At 41.4% G+C, this 20,616-nt stretch overlaps 1 protein-coding gene across 1 annotated transcript in view; it reads left to right on the top strand.

The window, feature by feature from the left end:
* Nucleotides 1–4,590: 4,590 nt before the first annotated feature.
* The window catches only part of LOC124598817 (kelch-like protein 10), a 108,019-nt gene continuing 91,993 nt past the window's right edge, over nucleotides 4,591–20,616 (top strand). The window contains exon 1 of the mRNA XM_047136028.1: nucleotides 4,591–5,337. Within this exon, the coding sequence (XP_046991984.1) occupies nucleotides 4,591–5,337 (747 nt within the window). The remainder of the gene's footprint in view (nucleotides 5,338–20,616) is intronic.

The raw sequence follows: 20,616 nt of genomic DNA on the forward strand, positions 1-20,616 counted from the left end.
GAAAGGGAACTGCCCTAGTCAGTTGAGAGAGTATGTTCGGCCCGCGGGAAGCGCGGCCGGTGACGGGTAGAGGGACACTGCCGGTGCAGACACAGAACAACAAGAAAAGAGAAACGCTACTCCTGTGTTAAAAGAGGGAAACACACTACAATAGCAACGCCTCTAGTGGTATGGAGATGAACTAAAAAAAGATAAACATTGCGGGTTGCATCCCTCCTAGCTTATGTACGCTGGTTTTTTTCCGTTTTTTTCTTCTTCTTCTTCTTCTTTTAATTTTCTTATCTCAGTTTGCTGGGCGTGCTATGTAATTATTTTGTCTAGCATCATAATTAAATAATTGAAACACAGCTATAGCACATTGCAATACAACAGTGACAAACCTATTATTCAGGAATATTTGTAGTCCAGTTTAGCTGCAACAATTTTATTTAGCTTCAGCTATTTAAGCCACAAGCTTGTTTCGACTTACTGTCAGTTTCATGTGTTGCATCTAGTTTTTAGGACGCATAAAACATCCTGGAGCTCTTATATGTTGATAGAAATCAATATAAGTGCGTCAGTTTACAAGTCTATTCTTGACGTTTGCGTCTGACAGTCGCTGCTTCTATGATCTTTTTTTGAGCAGCAACTGTCGGACGCGAACGTCAAGAATAGACTTGCAAACTGAGACACTTATATTGATTTCTATGAACATATAAGAGCTCCAGGATGTTTTGTGCGTCACAAAAACTAGACACAACACTTTAAACTGACAGGAAGTCGAAACAGGCTTGTAGGCTGAATAACTGTCACAGGCTAAATAAAAATTGTTGCATGTAAACTGTACCACAAATATTCCTGAATAATGTCATACTTTGACATCTTACAAGGTGTGGGGTCAGTGGAGAAAAAAAAACTATTATTGAGAGAATAATCGGCAGTTAAGGCGGTTCAATTAAAAAATATTTATCACAGTGTTAATTAATGAAGAATTCTAAAATGTGTATGTTTCAGAACTGTTATTTCCGACAAATTGCCCAGGAAACTTGCACCTTGACCATTAATTTCTTAAAAAATGTTCCTACATCTAACCACTGTAAATTCTTCAACAGAAGAAAGAAGACATAAATATTTAGTACCAGAAATATGAAAGGTGGATGAAAACAGTGAAATGAAAACAAAACTTACTTTTTATTTCTGAAACACACAATAAAAATTTCAATATGCACAGCAGTTTCACCTGATTCACTACTGATATTAGCAATTTCACAAGGAACACCTGTCACATGTTTTGGAAACTCGCCCCTGTTTAGCCTATGCCTAGTTTCATTCATCAAATCTTCTCAAAAAAATGATCTTCACAAACAAAATAAGTAGCACAATTCACATCAGGTGACAGTTCACAAACACTTTTCCATTTCAGAAGCAATTCTTGAAGTTGTTTTGGAAACCTGTAAAAATGCTTGTTGCTAACTTCCTCCGTTGAACCGACGCAATATCCAGATGAACAGCCGGGGAATTTACAGGAGTATTTCAACGTCAATTTGTCGGGTTGAATATTCTGAAGAAACATAAAATTCCTCAGTAAATAAAACTACGACTGACATGTCAAAGTTATTTAAGTAAGCAAACTTAGATCACACAGCTTCATTCACGATAGAAGAGAATACATTTCATGTATAGGCTTCGAGGTTATTTACTGAGAATTAAATGTCTTACCTTAGGATTAATTGCGGACAATTTTTCAGTAGGAAATCTCTTCAATTCCACGGTGAACTTTATGAAATTTAAAGTAAAAAATCTGTTTGTAATGGACATGAGTAGCACGTAAATATGAAACATATACAAAGACGACTGTAACCGTAGACTTCAGTACAGAGCAAGACGACATAATGACAACAACCACCATTGGACGGTTCTCATTGATCAATTCCTACTTAGTTTGAGCACTAGCGCCTCTAGCGGTCTGGAAGGAACTACCTGGCTTGTTGCCTCTTCTCCCATATAGCTTTCATCCCCGTGGCTGCAGACGCGAAAGCGGACTGCTAGGCTGGAGACACCAAAGGGTACAGTATGGGTGGAGGCGCGAAAGCGGACAGTCGGTCTTCAGGCAGTTAGGAAGTGAAACGACTTGGAAAATTTCGCGTTGTGTGGTGTCGCGGGTGACTGGTGAGCAGCCGCCCGCCTGAGGTGGACTCTTTTAACTTTTCGCGTAGATAACCTGTAATTCGCGATGAGATTGTGAATGATTGAACTGTGTCAAATGCATACGCGCTCGAGTGTAATAGTAATTCTAAATACGACCACTTTCGTTATTAGTTTGGTTTCTGAATAAACATTATTCTAACCGAATCGCAACTGTGTAGCCTACATCATTTATGGTTCGTTAATTTAGTTCCCGATATTATTATTAGTGTTATTATATGTTATATTAACTTTGTATTTCGAAAACTTGCCATCAGCCAGACAGTTTAACCAAAGAGTCACAAGTGTCTAATTTAGGGCGTGTAATTTAGGGCGTGTTGTCTTGGATGGAGAGTCCTCGTTTAATATAGAAGTAACTTCGGGTGTGCCCAGGGAAGTGTGTTGGGACCCTTGCTGTTCTTATTTGATATTAATGACCTTGTAGACAGTAGTAATAGTAAAATCAGGCTTTTTTCAGATGATGCAGTTATTTATAATGAAGTACTATCTGAAAGGAGCTGCATAATATTCAGTGAGATCTTGATAAGATTTCAACGTCGAGCAGAGACTGGCAATTTGTTCTGAATGTCCAGAAATGTAAAATTTTGCTCTTCAAAAAAAGGAAAAAACGTAAAATCCTATGACTATAATATCAGTGAGTCACTCTTGGAATCGGCCAACTCGTATAAATACCTGGGTGTAACACTTTGTAGGGATATGAAATGGAACGATCACATAGATTCTGTGGTGATTAAAGCAGGTGGTAGACTTCGGCTTATTGGTAGAATACTGGGGAAGTGCAATCAGTCTACAAAGGAGATTGCTTACAAATCACTAGTGCGACCGACTCTAGAACATTGCTCAAGTGTGTAGGATACGTACCAAATAGGATTAATAGTGCTTATTGGACGGATACAGACAAGAAGCAGCACGAATGGTCACAAGGTTATTTAATCTGTGGGAGAGTGTCACACAGATAGTGAAGGAACTGAACTGGCAGACTATCCCTAGAAAGTCTAATAACAAACTTTCAAAAAAATGGTTCAAATGGCTCTGAGCACTATGGGACTCAACTGCTGAGGTCATTAGTCCCCTAGAACTTAGAACTGGTTAAACCTAACTAACCTAAGGACATCACAAACATCCATGCCCGAGGCAGGATTCGAACCTGCGACCGTAGCGGTCTTGCGCTTCCAGACTGCAGCGCCTTTAACCGCACGGCCACTTCGGCCGGCAACAAACTTTCAATAACCGACTTTAAAAGATGACTCTAGGAATATACTGCAACCCCCTACGTATTGCTCACAAAGGGATCATGAGGATAAGATTAGAATAATTACTGCACGCACAAAGGCATTCAAACGATCATTCTCCCGAGCTCCATACGTGAATTGAACGGGAAGAAACGCAAATAACTGGTACAATGGGACGCACCCTCCGCCATGGACCTTACAGTGGTTTGCAGAGTATAGATGCAGATGTAGATGTAGAACCCCACTAGGCAGAAAGTTCTTACATGGAATATCGGCGTACCGTTCGCAAAAGACCGCACCATTCCTGGCAAGATGAATGGTCTCAGAGTTCACGACAACACAGGATGTTCTAATCTCGTATTTGAGTGAAAGCCCATTGAGGAATCACAGGCAATGAAAAAGCAGATCAATTGGCAAAGCAGGCTACAAGCACCGGGACACCACTAGACATAAAGGTTCCCTGAACGGAATACGGACAACTTATTCGAAAAGGGGCATTCGAATCCTGCCAGCAAGAATAGAGGCAGACCTCATGACACAAAGGAAGGGACTTTGCGTAAATACAACCACGAATTCCGAAATGATTTTACTTTGAGATAGTTTGTGGACCCCACAAGCGATATTCTCTTTAAGCAGAATAAGGCTGAATCATGGGACATTCACAGAACACTTATACCGATTGCGTATAAACCAAATATATGCTCCTAATTGTAATGATAAGAACCCTGCAGTGTATCAGTGCAGGAAATATAGTGAGGCGAGGAACAAGTTCCTAGCATTTGTTATCAATAATAAAAATCCGGCAAATAGCGTCAAACAATCCCTTGCTGTATGAACTCAACATTAAAACTTACGCGGAGACAATCGAATTTATACGTAATGGACTGGTAAGGATATAAAAGTTGATAATAAACTGTAAGGGACAGTAAAAGCGTTTCTACACCAAAATAAGTGGATACAGAATGAGCAAAGCCATTATTGTTACTCAGTGATGCCTGAATGGTGTCTAGTCAAAGTAAAAAAAAAGAGACAAAGTTATAAATTATCTTTGACAATAAACAGCTGGTGGCGCACTACATCGTACATAGACGTTCCTGTTAAAAGTGCACTCCTCGGACGGACAAAACCTGCAGCGGTTTTCTATAAGCAGCAGCAGTGAACGGTGGAACGAGGTATGAGCCGACTAACGGATTTTTCGGAGAACTTTCGCGAGGCTCGCATTCCGTTCCCCGAAGCATGGAACGAACTGCACCTGCAGGACGTCATGTGCGACGGAGTAATTCGCAGCAGCGACGGCTGTACTTTTCCCGTACACCGTATTATAGTGTGCTCGGCCGCAGAAAAAATTAGTCAGTTATTCATCAGAGAAACAGATTCTGGCGTCAAAGAAGTGGTCGAAGTTAGCTTTCCCGTACCGGCCAATATCGTGAAATTACTTTTGGAGTATATTTACACCGGTACATGTACGCTTACCGTGTCGAAAGCGAGAAGCCTTTTAAAAGTCGCCCATCGGTACGATGTAGAGGAACTCGTCCGCGATTGTTGCTGCTTCTTGAGAGAAGAAATGAGGGCGAAAAACTGCGTAGATACTCTGAAAGCTGCTGCCGACCTTCACCTCGTTTCGCTCGAACGTCAGGCACTGAGATTCATATGCTACAACTTCCTGGAAGTTGTAGAATCGGCCGCTGCCATATGGACGCTGGGTCCTGACACGATGTACGAGATTTTGTCTTCTGACCAGCTGAACGTCGGCCACGAGAAGGCGGTGCTAGACGCCGCCATACGCTGGGCGGAACACGACCCCGAGAACAGGGTCGCCCCTCTGCAGAACCTCATAACGCTGTGCCCTCGGTACGGACTGCTCGACCCGCAAGAGTTTGACGACATCGTTCTCAACAACGAATACCTGCGGCGAAGTGAAGTAAGTGACCCACACTGCGTTTCCTCTAGTTTTTGCAACTCCCCTGTTGTATTACGGAGTTATCCTTTAGGACAATGGAGTAATTGTAAATAAACCGCTGTGGTGTTGACTGCAATATAGTCAGTCGGCTATCACCAGTGGTGCAAGCAACACTGCGGTTACAGTCCACGTACGATGTCGACTCACGAGAAATCAAGACGACCAATCATGAGTGAAATGTTGACACCCAACGAGCATGTCATTCTCCATTTTTTTCGCTTCGTACATGAAGTTTGCTGGTATTTGGTTCACTCGTAGGAATTTAAATTTTGACAGTGTACCTCGTGTGGCTAACGTTGTAAGTTGTGAGGTAGGTCGGGAGGGATAACTGAGAAATATTTTGAGATTTTTGACTTTGACTCAAGGTAATTACTAGCTTCCTGGTAATTTCCAAGAATGATTGCCTACCGAAGTCGCGGGGCCCACACGATACATATCGTTAGAATATTGCCGCGCGGTGTGGGATCCTTACCAGGTGGGATTGACGGAGGACATCGAAAGGGTGCAAAAAAGGGCAGCTCGTTTTGTATTATCACGTAATAGGGGAGAGTGTGTGGCAGATATGATACGCGAGTTGGGATGGAAGTCATTAAAGCAAAGACGTTTTTCGTCGCGGCGAGATCTATTTACGAAATTTCAGTCACCAACGTTCTCTTCCGAATGCGAAAGTATTTTGTTGAGCCCAACCTACATATGACCATCAAAATAAAATAAGAGAAATCAGAGTTCGAACAGAAAGGTTTAGCTTTCGCGGGCAAGTGCTCTACCAACCGAGCTACCCAAGCACGACTCACGTCCGGCACTCACAGCTTTACTTCTGCCAGTACCTCGTCTCCTACCTTCCAAACTTTACAGAAGCTCTCATTCTGGAAACATCCCCCAGGCTGTGGCTAAGCCATGTCTCCGCATATCCTTTCTTTCAGGAGTGCTAGTTCTGCAAGTTTCGCCGGAGAGCTTCTGTAAAGTTTGGAAGGTAGGAGACGAGGTACTGGCAGAAGTAAAGCTGTGAGTGCCGGGCGTGAGTCGTGCTTCGGTAGCTCAGTTGGTAGAGCACTTGCCCGCGAAAGGCAAAGGTCCCGAGTTCGAGTCTCGGTCGGGCACACAGTTTTAATCTGCCAGGAAGTTTCATATCAGCGCACACTCCGCTGCAGAGTGAAAATCTCATTCTAGAAAGGTTTAGGTGTTCGTTTTTCCCGCGCGCTGTTCGGGAGTGGAATGGTAGAGAGATCGTATGATTGTGGTTCGATGAACCCTCTGCCAAGCACTTAAATGTGAATTGCAGAGTAGTCATGTAGATGTAGATCGAACATGCGATTGTAAATCGATCATGCAACCCTGGCAACGGACGTTATGAGTATGTTTACGATTGTCACTACAGCAACGACAAAAAAGAAATCGTTCAAATGGCTCTGAGCACTATGGGACTCAACATCTATGGTCATCAGTCCCCTAGAACTTACAAGGGAACCTCCCCATCGCACCCCCTTCAGATTTAGTTATAAGTCGGCACAGTGGATAGGCCTTGAAAAACTGAACACAAATCAATTGAAAAAACAGGAAGAAGTTGTGTGGAACTATGAAAAAATAGGCAAAATATACAAACTGAGTAGTCCATGTGCAAAATTGCGATTAGTAGACAAAAGGACGTGCCTCTCCAATGGGAACAGAAAACATTTGATCGCAAGGTCATAGGTCAACCGATTCCTCACAGGAAAACACGTCTGATATATTCTATACGACACTGGTGACGGCATGTGGGTCACATGACAGGAATATGTTGCCGACCCACCTAACTTGTACACTTGGCGAATGGGTAAAAAGATTCTTCTACCTTGCCCGATTTAGGATTTCTTGTGGATGTGATAATCACTCCCAAAAAAGTGATGAAAACAGAAGAGTTTGTCACATAAACTGAAAATAAAAAATTAAAGTTTTCGCTCGAGGGAAGACTTGAACCAAGGACCTCTCGGTCCGCAGCTGCTCACGCTAACCACAGGACCACGACGCTCCTTATCTCAAGCTGTCCTAGTTGTTACCTATCTTGTGCATGGACTACTCAGTTTGTATAATTTGGCCATTTTTTATAGTTCCACACAACTTCTTCCCGTTCTCTCGATTGAAATATGTTCAGTTTTTCAAGGCCTATCTACTGTGCCAACTTATAACTAAGTCTGAGAGGGGTGCGATGGGGAGGTTCCCTTGTTAGAACTACTTAAACCTAACTAACCTAAGGACATCACACAACACCCAGTCATCACGAGGCAGAGAAGATCCCTGACCCCGCCGGGAATCGAACTCGGGAACCCGGGCGCTGGAAGCGAGAACGCTACCGCAACGACAAAAGAAGATCGTTACAAAAGTACTTGTAATTACAAAGGAGACGAGATACCTTACTCGTCGTCGGTGTTGTCATGTGAAAGTCCATGTGATGTGTATGCTACAGGAGCAATGCCCTTTTTGCCTTAGCCTGGGTAAACTCTGCCAATATCATGCAAAAATATCGATAGACTGTCACATACTTTAACTTTTCCCTGCAAACGCAAGTTGTGGAAATAGAGGTACTGAAACAAGTATAGTTTGTGTCTTTGTCCTGGACGCCCTTCTCTTTTAAAGGAGGACTTCACAGATTTCCATCGCCGTTCGATGTTCTGCGTGTGCACACTGGGTTCATCCGAAGACACGAACTCTACAGAGTGGTTGACGAACTCGTGGTCAAATCCTTCTGCTTTGAGTGTCTTGCAGGACTGAAATCCGTCTGTAATGACTTTACTACCAGGCAGTACGAAGTGCTTTATCAGACGCACTAAAGTGACCCTGTCTCTGGACAATATTGTTAAAACGAAACACTTCCGGGGTCACTCGTTCTATTCCACCAAATACCCAAATATGATCGATTTCACTCTTTGAAGATCGTTCTCTCTGGTTCTTGCTTCTTGCTATGTGAGATTCGTCCACTTCAACAACTTTACTCGGTCCACCAGTAGATTACACTGTCGTTCATCGCTACCACATAACACACTTCTCTGCAAAACCCGAAATAGTCGGTAGTAGCAGATAAGTCAGTTTCCGATGGTCTTGCCTGCAAGGTTTAATCTCGAATCCAGCAAGATAGAACAATTACGCTGGTCTGGATGGTCAATTTGGAAGAATCGGACTATGTATTCTTCCTGATACTCGTTAGTTTTCCACACTGTCCACAATGAAATTGTAACGGTATTGCAGCATTGAAACTCTTCTTACAAAGTTTTACACACTTCGCACCACCACAGTCTACACAGCGCCACCTTTGCTTGTCCGATAGTATTCCATATTTGCGACGAAAAGTGAAACAATTTTCTACGCTGGATAAGCATGAAATTAGATTTTTCCATGTGAGAGAATCCGCCGAGGAAACGTCAAGAACAGACATCCCACTGACTACCGATATAAATCGTCTGGGTTTCTCTAGCGACTCACAAATAATTCGCGGACGTATGTAATTTAGAGCAACTAAGGGTGTGGTGCCACCGCCAGACACCACACTTGTTAGGTAGTAGCCTTTAAATCGGCCGCGGTCCGTCAGTATACGTCGGACCCGCGTGTCGCCACTATCAGTGATTGCAGACCGAGCGCCGCCACACGGCAGGTCTAGAGAGATTTCCTAGCACTCGCCCCAGTTGTACAGCCGACTTTGCTAGCGATGGTTCACTGACAAATTACGCTCTCATTTGCCGAGACGATAGTTAGCATAGCCTTCAGCTACGTCATTTGCTACGACCTAGCAAGGCGCCATTACCAGTTACTATTGCTGTAAAACATGTACCGTCAAGAGCGATGTTCACCATTTATGGATTAAAGTTAAGTATTCCACAGCTACGTCCTTTTTTTGCTAGTCTCATTTCCTTGACCTGTTCCAGACCTCACGCTAGCCTGCGTGAGCTAAAACGCGTGCCTTTCGGCTTCCTCTCATAGTGGGTTGGCTGTCTTGCCAATCCACAACAAAGGGAACGACGGAAAACAGATAAAATTGACAATCACAAATAATTGATCATAACGTCCGCCACCAGAATCGCATGATAGATTTACAATCGCACGTGCGATATGTATCGTGTGGACTCCGCAACTTAAATAGGCAATCATTCTTGGAAATTACATTGCTAAATACAATTAGTTATTTTCGGAATTTTAGACATAAGAGGCCTGAAATACAAAATCTGTTCTTCGATTCACTAACCTGTTGAGTCCAGCTGATTTCATAATAAGTTTACATTTACTCCAAATGTTCACATTTACCCCATTAGGTAAGGGGTGAAAGGAAACTGCAATCTCAAAGTGTAGACTGGGTACGAATTTGCTAACAGGGGTAGCTGTAAACTAACTCTGTTCTACGACTTACAACCATTTCCCTGAATGATCTGGACAGTGTTTACAATTACCCAACTATACCACAATCAAATTCCAAAATGAGCACTTTTAAAACATTTTATTAAACTTGTAAAATAATGAATTTTTAAAAGGAATTTATCAAATAACCTCAAAATAGACTGGATTGCCTTAGCAGTCTGCCACCTGCTATACCTATGACTGCCGGCCGGTGTGGCCGAGCTGTTCTAGGCGCTACAGTCGCAGGTTGGAATCGTGCCTCGGGCACGGATGTGTGCGATGTCCTTAGGTTAGTTAGGTTTAAGTAGTTCTGAGTTCTAGGGGACTGATGACCTCAGAAGTTAAGTTCCATAGTGCTCAGAGCCATTTGAACCATTTTTTATCTATGACTGAACTTAACATAATCGTCCCATATCATATCCTTACATGTTACACTCGGAGACGTATTTGTACGAGCTGGCCGTTTCCACTGTGACTCACTGATATTACAGTCGTAAGATGCTCTGTTTTCTCATTTTGTGAAGTGCAGAGTTTTACATTTATGAATATTTAAAGCAGGTTGCCAATCTTTGCACCACTTTGGAATCTTACTGAATATTTGTGAAGCTCCTTCAGGCAGTACGTCATTATAGATAACCGCATCATCTGCGAAAAGAATGAGCTTGCTATTAACACTGTCTGCGAGGTCGTTGATATAGAACGTGAACAGCAAGGTTTTCAACACCCTTCCCTGGGTCACACGGGAAGTTACTTTCACATTTGTTTCTATCTCTCCATCCCCACTAAGAAATCCTCAATTCAGTCACAAATCTTGCTCGATGTCCGATGTGATCGTAGTTTTGATAGCGTATGTGTGGTACTGAGTCAAATGCATTACGAAAGTCAAGAAACACTTAATCCCTCAAGAAACACCGTATCTACCCGAATGCCTTCATCCTTGGCTTTCAGGATGTCGTGTGAGGAGAGAGCGAGTTGTATTTCAAATGATCGAAGTTTTCGGAAAACGTGCTGGTCGACATGGTAGAGGACATTCTGTTCGAGTTAAATTATTAACTTTGAGCTCAGACTATATTCTAAGATTGTACAATAAATGAATGCAGTTTTTTGAATCACTTCTACTGTCCTTCTTGTAGACGGATACTACAAATTCCTTGTGGTCACTCAGACTAGTTTCGACGTCGACGTCCTCAATGAGGTCAGGTTTTTTAACTGCTATTAGATCTGATATATTTCTGCCACGAGTAGGTTCCTGAGCTATGAACTCTAGTCAGGTTTCAGAGAAGATATTTGGTGATGTGTCACAAGATATCTACTTCCAGAAATACACCACCTCATTTCCCCATTAGACCTAGCCTGTCTATGGAAAGCTTCGAGAAGTCTAAACCTCTCTGACGTCCCAAGGAAAAGACGTCCTTTGGAAGAGACAAATACAGGTGTCTGGAGACAATATCGTATAAGTAACCCTCAACTAACGGGTGAGTCTTATCACATGCTGGTAAGGTCAAGCGTCATTTGACGTATACACGCTGTATCGAAGACGGCATAGGCCGCGTACCGACTTTTGTGATTGTTCGAGATGCTAAGCTGCGGTAGCCATTTTTGCAGACCATTCAAAGGAGGAGCTCTTTAACTGGTACATTCATTGCAATTTTGGAAGCTGTTGATACCTTTATTTTACTTCTTTTTTTTTTTTTTTTGAAACGCGAATCTGCCAACTTTTGGAAAAGAATGAACTCACAACATGCTTTGTAAATGGTAAGTTTGAAAACGAAAGAGTGAATGTCATGATGACATGATCATTTTAATGTGGTTACAGAGGTCCTTGTTTTAAACGCGAAAATTACTCCCAAGTAGCAGCTTGGTGCGGAGTCTTTGCTGAAAATAGGTTACCAAAAAACTTTTTTCTCAAATATTAGTTCAAGTGACTGAACTGAGCCGACAATATTTGCAAATAGTTCTTTATGTCAGCAAAATCCAAAGTTTTGTTAACATTACTCATTTGACACTTACTTTTAACACATTTTAAAATTTGCAGGAGTAATTTCATTGCAGTTTCCAAATGACGATGATTACTGGACTGAACAATTCTATTTCATAGTAAAATAGGATGATGTTATTAAACTAGCTGGAAGAATAATCTATGGCATGTTATGCCCTCCTACACCTATGTTTCGTGTCTCACTGCAGACTACTTTCCTTACATACATTGTCATTAGTCATGCCCTAAACTTCTGTACCATACTAAATTTGAGTCTCGATAATTTCAAACATAGTACCTCCATCAGCATTGAACTACATTTAACTCACTGTGCCTCTGTGCCAATAGCAATTCCGTTATTAAATTTGCCATTGACAGATCATATCGTGAGCTCGTTCTTTTTTTTTTTTTTTTTGCAAATGTTGGTAGGATCACACTTTTAAGGAAAATGAAGACGTCGGTAGCTTCCAAAATTGCCGTGAATGTATCAATTATAATGAGCCACTGCAAAAATGGCTAAAGCAGTTTAGCATCTCGAACGATCACAAAAATCGATAAGCGTCGTCTGTCGTCTTCGATACAGACATCACACGTGACTTTACCAGCGTGCAATAAGAGTCACGGTCAACTACCGAGTAGATAGATAGATGTCGCTACGGGTGTAGCCATCACTTGGAACCCTGGACGACCGACAGATGTCCCTGCAATGACGCCGTGGTGTGTTCTTGTGGTGGGAAACATTTTGGCCGTTTAATTAAAACATCAGTTTAAGAAAAAGGTTAGGCCGTTCAGATTTCCTAAATTTGTTTTCTTCTATAGAATATACACTCCTGGAAATTGAAATAAGAACACCGTGAATTCATTGTTCCAGGAAGGGGAAACTTTATTGACACATTCCTGGGGTCAGATACATCACATGATCGCACTGACAGAACCACAGGCACATAGACACAGGCAACAGAGCATGCACAATGTCGGCACTAGTACAGTGTATATCCACCTTTCTCAGCAATGCAGGCTGCTATTCTCCCATGGAGACGATCGTAGAGATGCTGGATGTAGTCCTGTGGAACGGCTTGCCATGCCATTTCCACCTGGCGCCTCAGTTGGACCAGCGTTCGTGCTGGACGTGCAGACCGCGTGAGACGACGCTTCATCCAGTCCCAAACATGCTCAATGGGGGACAGATCCGGAGATCTTGCTGGCCAGGATAGTTGACTTACACCTTCTAGAGCACGTTGGGTGGCACGAGATACATGCGGACGTGCATTGTCCTGTTGGAACAGCAAGTTCCCTTGCCGGTCTAGGAATGGTAGAACGATGGGTTCGATGACGGTTTGGATGTACCGTGCACTATTCAGTGTCCCCTCGACGATCACCAGTGGTGTACGGCCAGTGTAGGAGATCGCTCCCCACACCATGATGCCGGGTGTTGGCCATGTGTGCCTCAGTCGTATGCAGTCCTGATTGTGGCGCTCACCTGCACGGCGCCAAACACGCATACGACCATCATTGGCACCAAGGCAGAAGCGACTCTCATCGCTGAAGACGACACGTCTCCATTCGTCCCTCCATTCACGCCTGTCGCGACACCACTGGAGGCGGGCTGCACGATGTTGGGACGTGAGCGGAAGACGGCCTAACGGTGTGCGGGACCGTAGCCCAGCTTCATGGAGACGGTTGCGAATGGTCCTCGCCGATACCCCAGGAGCAACAGTGTCCCTAATTTGCTGGGAAGTGGCGGTGCGGTCCCCTACGGCACTGCGTGGGATCCTACGGTCTTGGCGTGCATCCGTGCGTCGCTGCGGTCCGGTCCCAGGTCGACGGGCACGTGCACCTTCCGCCGACCACAGGCGACAACATCGATGTACTGTGGAGACCTCACGCCCCACGTGTTGAGCAATTCGGCGGTACGTCCACCCGGCTTCCCGCATGCCCACTATACGCCCTCGCTCAAAGTCCGTCAACTGCACATACGGTTCACGTCCACGCTGTCGCGGCATGCTACCAGTGTTAAAGACTGCGATGGAGCTCCGTATGCCACGGCAAACTGGCTGACACTGACGGCGGCGGTGCACAAATGCTGCGCAGCTAGCGCCATTCGACGGCCAACACCGCGGTTCCTGGTGTGTCCGCTGTGCCGTACGTGTGATCATTGCTTGTACAGCCCTCTCGCAGTGTCCGGAGCAAGTATGGTGGATCTGACACACCGGTGTCAAATGTGTTCTTTTTTCCATTTCCAGGAGTGTATATGCATGCAGTTTGAAATTCAAACGAAAAGCTCGCAACTCTAAATTAACGCTGTTGGCAACTCAAAATGAATGCTGTTGCTGAGACGAAGGTGTTGGAATGCTATTCGTACAAAATCCGGTTTCCCGATTTAAATGAAACTGTGATGAATCAAATGGGGGCTAGCGTGCGGTATTGGACCCCCTATCAAAGTTTTGGTTTTGGTGACAGACTGATTTCTAGCCTAGCTCGATGAATCAAATGGGGGCTAGCATGCGGTATTGGACCCCCTATCAAAGTTTTGGTTTTGGTGACAGACTGATTTCTAGCCTAGCTCGAATTGAATCGGTCTATACAGAACGGTCGCGAATCAACATTTTTACTAAAATGAGTTGGAATTGTGTGATGAAGGGCAGTCAGATTAATACATAAAAGAAGGGAAGTTGTCAGCCTTCAAATCGCGTCACTGTCGAAGCTCGAAATCTTCACTCCATGTAGACAGTTCATAGATCATTGGCTCGTGTCCTTTTTGCAGTGATGATATGTAACAGCCTGGTTAACGGTTCACCACAGAAGGTCCAAAAACTTTTACAGTAAAATTAATGAAGTTTCAGAACGCACTGAAAGGGAAAATACTCATAATGCCTGCGGGCTGAAGTTTGACTTAAAGCAAAATTTACCATTACCAAATATTCCTGTTCAGGACATCTTTTATTTGAAAAATATTTGACAAATATAATATGAAACGTAACGACTCAGACTTTTAAACGTACCATGACACTGGCGGCAAGAAAGGAGGATATTAAAGTTAGTCATTTGTATACTATTATATGCAGAAATATATCCAAAAGGATGTGAATAAGCTTCACCTGTCCTCCAATGGGTGTGCCAGTCAGAACAAGAATAACACAATGATTCACTTTTGTTTTAAACTTGTATCAACTGGGACATAGAATAAGATGAAACTTTACTTCTCTATAAACAGCATGATTTTCTACGAAATGATAAAGATGGAACTTTGAAGAAGTTGGTGAGACATCATGACAGGACCGCTACACTTGAAGATTATTCCATAATTATCAAAAAGGGCATCAATTCTGAGTGGAAGCTGTTGACGGTGTTCTATATTAGCATTTAAAAGTTGCGGATCTGCATATTTTAAAAAGTCTTGCCTCTCTGATTCAAACACGGAAAAATTTCCGAAGGAACATAAATTTTCTATTTCCTCTTCTAAATGGATGAGTTTTTGAGTGTTAGGTACATTATCCTGGGCAAGTGAAAATAGAGCAGCTAAGGATCCTGTACTTCTCAATGAGTTACCATATCCTGAAAAACTGGTGCAAGAAATTACAAGAATAGCTGATAGCAGGGAAACACAAAATGATGATGATGATGATCAAGAAGATTAACTTGTTTTATTGTGTTTTGCTTTGGCATTGTTATAGGAAGTGCAGCTACACCCCAAAGTGTGGATAAAATAGTAATAGTCTCCTTTGAGGTAATAGTCTCCTTTGAGATTGCAGTTCACCAGGTGTACTGATTTTGTAATAAAATCTACATGTTTTTCAAGTATAGCAGTCAATTATTATAACACATAATTGTTCACTGAAAAAAGGTCATACATCAGCAATTTTTAAATTCACTTTTATGCCAAAATAGAAATTCCAAACAAAAATATACAATGCTGCACAGTATTTTAAAGGTACTGCATATTATATATGCAAATGGAAAATGCTCTAGGAAGTTTTTGCCTTCCTTAAAGGTTTTCGTTTGTGACTCATGATCTTTTCAAAATGACTAAATTAATTATATGGTATGTTACAAGGCGATAGTTTTGGTTGTGAGTTAGCGAAGGCATTGAATGTGAATGATAAATAAAGGTTGTGGTAACAGATTGACATGTTGGCTTACCCAAAGTTTATGTCCACACTATATATAGCTCAGTTTGCCATATTTGACAAACCTCTTGTCATAAAAACTAAAATTGCGAGTTAAATTCAGACAATCTACTTTATGTCATGTACATGTTTCAGGTGAGTATTTTGATGCATATCACATGAACTATGAAAAATGAAAGGGGATGGGAGCTACAACGTAAATTTTACCTTGAAAGGAGTTGTTAATGAGCAAGAATGTAATGTAAATAGAAATATTAATGTATTTTGCAGTTTGTAATAAGGGGCATGTTTTGAGAAGGTAGTTTTTATTTGTTTTGAGATCTGAGTGTGGGATCTGTAAACGAATTTCCAGCTGAAAGTAATTCAGATTCATTTCTAATCCAAATACTTCTATGATGTTTTCTGTACCTACACTTACTTTCAAGCTAACTGTTTCTGGTGTACTCCAGTGTTGAATATTCTTCCTCTTGAGAAATTTGTTTCGATTGCTATGTTGTAATCTGTACTGATGCCTTGCACCTACAGCTTGAATAGTTATGTCATTGTAATACATACATACATACACAAATTAATCCTTGTTCCATAGATCATGAATACAACATTTCGTAATGATGTGGAACATGTCAATTTAATGTAAGTTTTCTTTAGGCAAAATAATTAATTTTGTTATTTACAGTTATTATTTCATACCTAAGAATCCATCTATTCAGTAGAAGGAGTTGTCATTCAGAAATTCTTTTAATTTGCTTTTAAATGTTGGTTGGCTATCTGTCAGACTTTTAATACTATTTGGCAAATGATCAAAGATTTTTGTGGCGGCGTAATTCACCCCTTTCTGTGCCAAAGTGAGATTTAATCCAGAATAGTGAAGATCATCCTTTCCTGTAGCGTTGTAGCTATGCACTTCGCTGTTATTTTTGAATTGGGATAGGTTATTAATGACAAATTTCATAAGTGAATACATGTATTGCGAAGGTAGTGTAAATATCGTAAGTTCCTTCAGTAAATGCCTGCAAGGTGATCTTCCGTGCCCTCCAGCTATTATTCTGATTACACGCTTCTGTGCAATTAATACTTTCTCACATAATGACGAATTGCCACAAATGTGATGCCATATGAAAGCAGTGAATGAAAATACGCATAGTAGGCTAATTTACTGATATGTTTATCACCAAAATTTGCAAAAACCCTAATAGCATAAGTAGCTGAGCCTAACAGTTTCAGCATATTATCGATGTGTTTCTTCCAATTTAATTTCTCGTCAATGCACCCACCCAGAAATTTTGAGTATTCGGCCTTAGCAACAGACTTCTGTTCGTAGTCTATATTTATCAATGTTGTTATGCCACTTACTGTACAGAATTGTATAAACTGTCTTTTATCAAAATTTAGTGAAAGTCAGTTTGCAGAAAACATTTAATAATTTTCTGAAAGACATTATTTGCAATTTCCTCAGTTGATTCTTACTTGTTGGGTGTGATTATATCAGCAAAAAGAATTAGCTTTGCATCTTCATGAATGTAGAGTGGCAAGTCGTTAATACATATATTAAAGGACCCAAGATTGAACCCTGTGGGACACCATTCTTGATACCTCCCCAGTTAGAGGACTCTGCTGGTTTTTGCAGACTATCTGCACTGTTAATTTCAAGCTTCTGCATTCTTCCAGTTAAGTATGAATTAAATCATTTGTGCACTGTCCTATTCATACCACAAAACTTAAGCTCAACTAGAAGAATTTCAAGAAAACCTTCACATATCAAATGCTCATCGTTTTGCGAGACTAACTAAAGCACTTGATACCAACTTCATCAAAACAATTGAGACTCTTCAAATGCAACATGTATAACAATAACAATAATTATAGTTATTCTCATGACAACACATTAGTTGACTTCGCAAACTTACCTCAAACTGTCGCCTTTAACCTAGACTATGGGCTATTCTAGATGCCTATCTGCCAAACCCTACAACCAAACAATAATACTGGCTCAAAACTAAATTCGGCATTCTATTTGGATGCCACATGCCACAGAATAATTACATCAAAGTAAGTATTTAAGATGCAAATACAATAACATGGTGAGAACGTTCTAAGCCATAATTTTAATAATACGGTTGTGTATCTACATCTGTGGTTGAACTGTTATTGAAAAATTAAACAACTGTATCTGCGACATTTGAAATACTAAATATCTTCGCTGTATGCAACATGCTGTTCCAAGATGGCCGCCGAGTAAGTGACGCCAGAAACCATTTCCAGAAAGTTAAGTGATTTAGACAGGAATATAATTTAGTTTAACGCCGACAACAAATTAAATACGTGCATTAGTGTAGCGTTTAGTCTTGCCGTTAAAGGTTTGACTTTTCCTTGCGTATTTTTTCAGAAAACACGAAAAGATCGTAACTTCGCGAAGTCGCGCTTAGGCTTAAATTTTGTAAACGTGTTTGTTTCTTGTTTCACGGTAATTTAACTAGTTTCTCGGTAACAAATAAGTAAACTACCGTAAATAGCGTACAACTTCATTGTTTTAATACAGATTTCAGAAAAACAGCGTAACTTTATATCAGAAACTTGCCTATATACATTTGTTTATAGGCCTAATTCTCGTAACGTTTTTGGAGAATCAAAGTTAAAGTATCTCGTTTAATTGTCCTTTTTTCATTCCATCGAGTGAAATATATAATAAATAGCGTATACCTTCGTTGTTTTAATACAGATCTCAGAAAAACAGCGGAATTTTAAATCAGAAACTTGCTTATATACATTTGTGAATAGGCTTAATTCTTGTAACGTCTTTTTTGATTTTCGGTAATTTAATTGATTTATTCTAGCTAAAGTATTATTTTTGCCATGAGTGAGAAGTGCCTGACTTGCCATAGAATTGTTAGTTCCGGGGTTTGGTGTGATGGATGCAGTAGTTTTTTTCACTGGGGGGACTGCAGTGGCGTGGGTGTTGGGAAAGTGGATCAGGCTCATCAGTGGTTATGTAGGATTTGCAGCAGAGATAGGAAGATAGTGGAACAGGAGGGGAAAATTGCTGCCCTTCAGGCTGAGCTAGATCAGGCTAGGGAAGATCTGGACAGGTTAAGGAGGGAGAAGGGCAAAGAGAGGTGGGAAGTGGCAACAGGTAGCAGAAGGAACAGGCCTAGAACTAAGTCTGACAGTTTTGTGGTGAATGTCAAAAATAAGTTTGACCTGTTGCTTCAGTTAGAAACTGATGAGCCTCAAGCAGAGGTAGGTGTAGACAGGACACAACAAACTTTCAATAGGAAATTGAAAAAGAATGTAGGAAAGTCATCGAAAAGGAAGAAAGTTTTGTTGTTAGGCAGTTCTCATGCCAGAGGTGTAGGCCAACTTCTGCAGGAGGAATTAGGACCAGAATACCAGGTCACAAATTTTTTCAAACCAAGTGCTAGTCTGGATCAGGTGACAGAGCATTTAGGTTCACTCTGTAAAGGATTTACCAGGGAAGACACCGTGGTTATTGTGGGAGGGCCAGGGAACAGCATCGACAGAGATCCTGGGTACAGTATAGAGTGTGACCTGGTAAAGATTGCGTCAGCATCGAGACACACCAGTGTCGAATTTGTATCTGTCCTGAGACGCCATGACCGGCCTCATTTGAACTCTTCTGTTGGGAGAGTTAATTTGGAGTTGGAACGGCTGCTTGGATCGGGTGCGGGGGCTCATATTGGTGTGGTTCCTGTTGATTATCTCAGTAGGTGGGACTATACCAGGCACGGCCTACGTCTCAACAGGAAAGGGAAGGGGAAACTGGCTGGGGTAATAGCAGGAAATTTAAGGGGGGGAGGCACTGCCATGAATGGTAAAATACCAGTGGTTACAGGTGTTGGAGCAGCACCTTTTTTAGGATAGGTAAGACAGAAAGATGTCAAGTTCTACGAGAGGTCAGGATTGAAACAAATCTTCAGTTTAGGATAGAAATTAAACAGCACAATTCTAGTGCATTGGATCACCAATCACAGCTATCAATTATAAACTTTCACCAATCACCAGAAATTTTATCTCCACCAAGTTGTATCTCAGTCCTAGGTAATTCCATTGATGAACTAAAGTCACCCAACCCAGTTGACATAATCTGCCTCTCTGAACACCATGTGACCACTGGTATAGGAACTAGGCCTAAGCACAATGAGAAACTCAGACAGGAGAGTACTGCAAATGTTAGAATAAGGAAAGGTTCTCATAAAAGTATAATTAAAAATAATGTAAGTATATTTCATCAAAATATTGGGAGTTTAAAGAATAAAGTAGATGAGCTTCTGGTTTGTTTAGAAGATTTAGAAGCTGAGAATGAAATAGATATACTATGCCTGTCTGAGCATCACATTGTTATTGATATGGATAAGGTAAATGTAAGTGGTTATAAGCTCTCTGCACATGTAATGAGAGAAAATATGGAGAAAGGAGGAGTTGCCATATATGTCAAAAGTTATCATTGTGCAAAAAGTATAGAAACAAAAAAGTTTTGTGTAGAGAAACATATAGAAGCATGTGCCTGTGAGCTTAAATTAAATAAAGACACATTTATAATTGTAACTGTATATAGGTCCCCATCAGGAAATTTTCATCTATTTCTGAAAAATTTGGACTCCTTGTTGTGCTATCTGTCAGACAGGGGGAAGCAAATTATTATTTGTGGGGACTTCAATGTAGATTCTCTGAAAGAGGGTAATAGGAAAAATGACCTTGAAGTATTACTTGGTTCTTTCAATTTGACACCCGTTATTGATTTTCCTACTCGGGTTG

Source organism: Schistocerca americana, chromosome 1 (genome assembly GCF_021461395.2).
Source record: "Schistocerca americana isolate TAMUIC-IGC-003095 chromosome 1, iqSchAmer2.1, whole genome shotgun sequence".
Taxonomy (NCBI): Eukaryota; Metazoa; Arthropoda; class Insecta; order Orthoptera; family Acrididae; genus Schistocerca; species Schistocerca americana.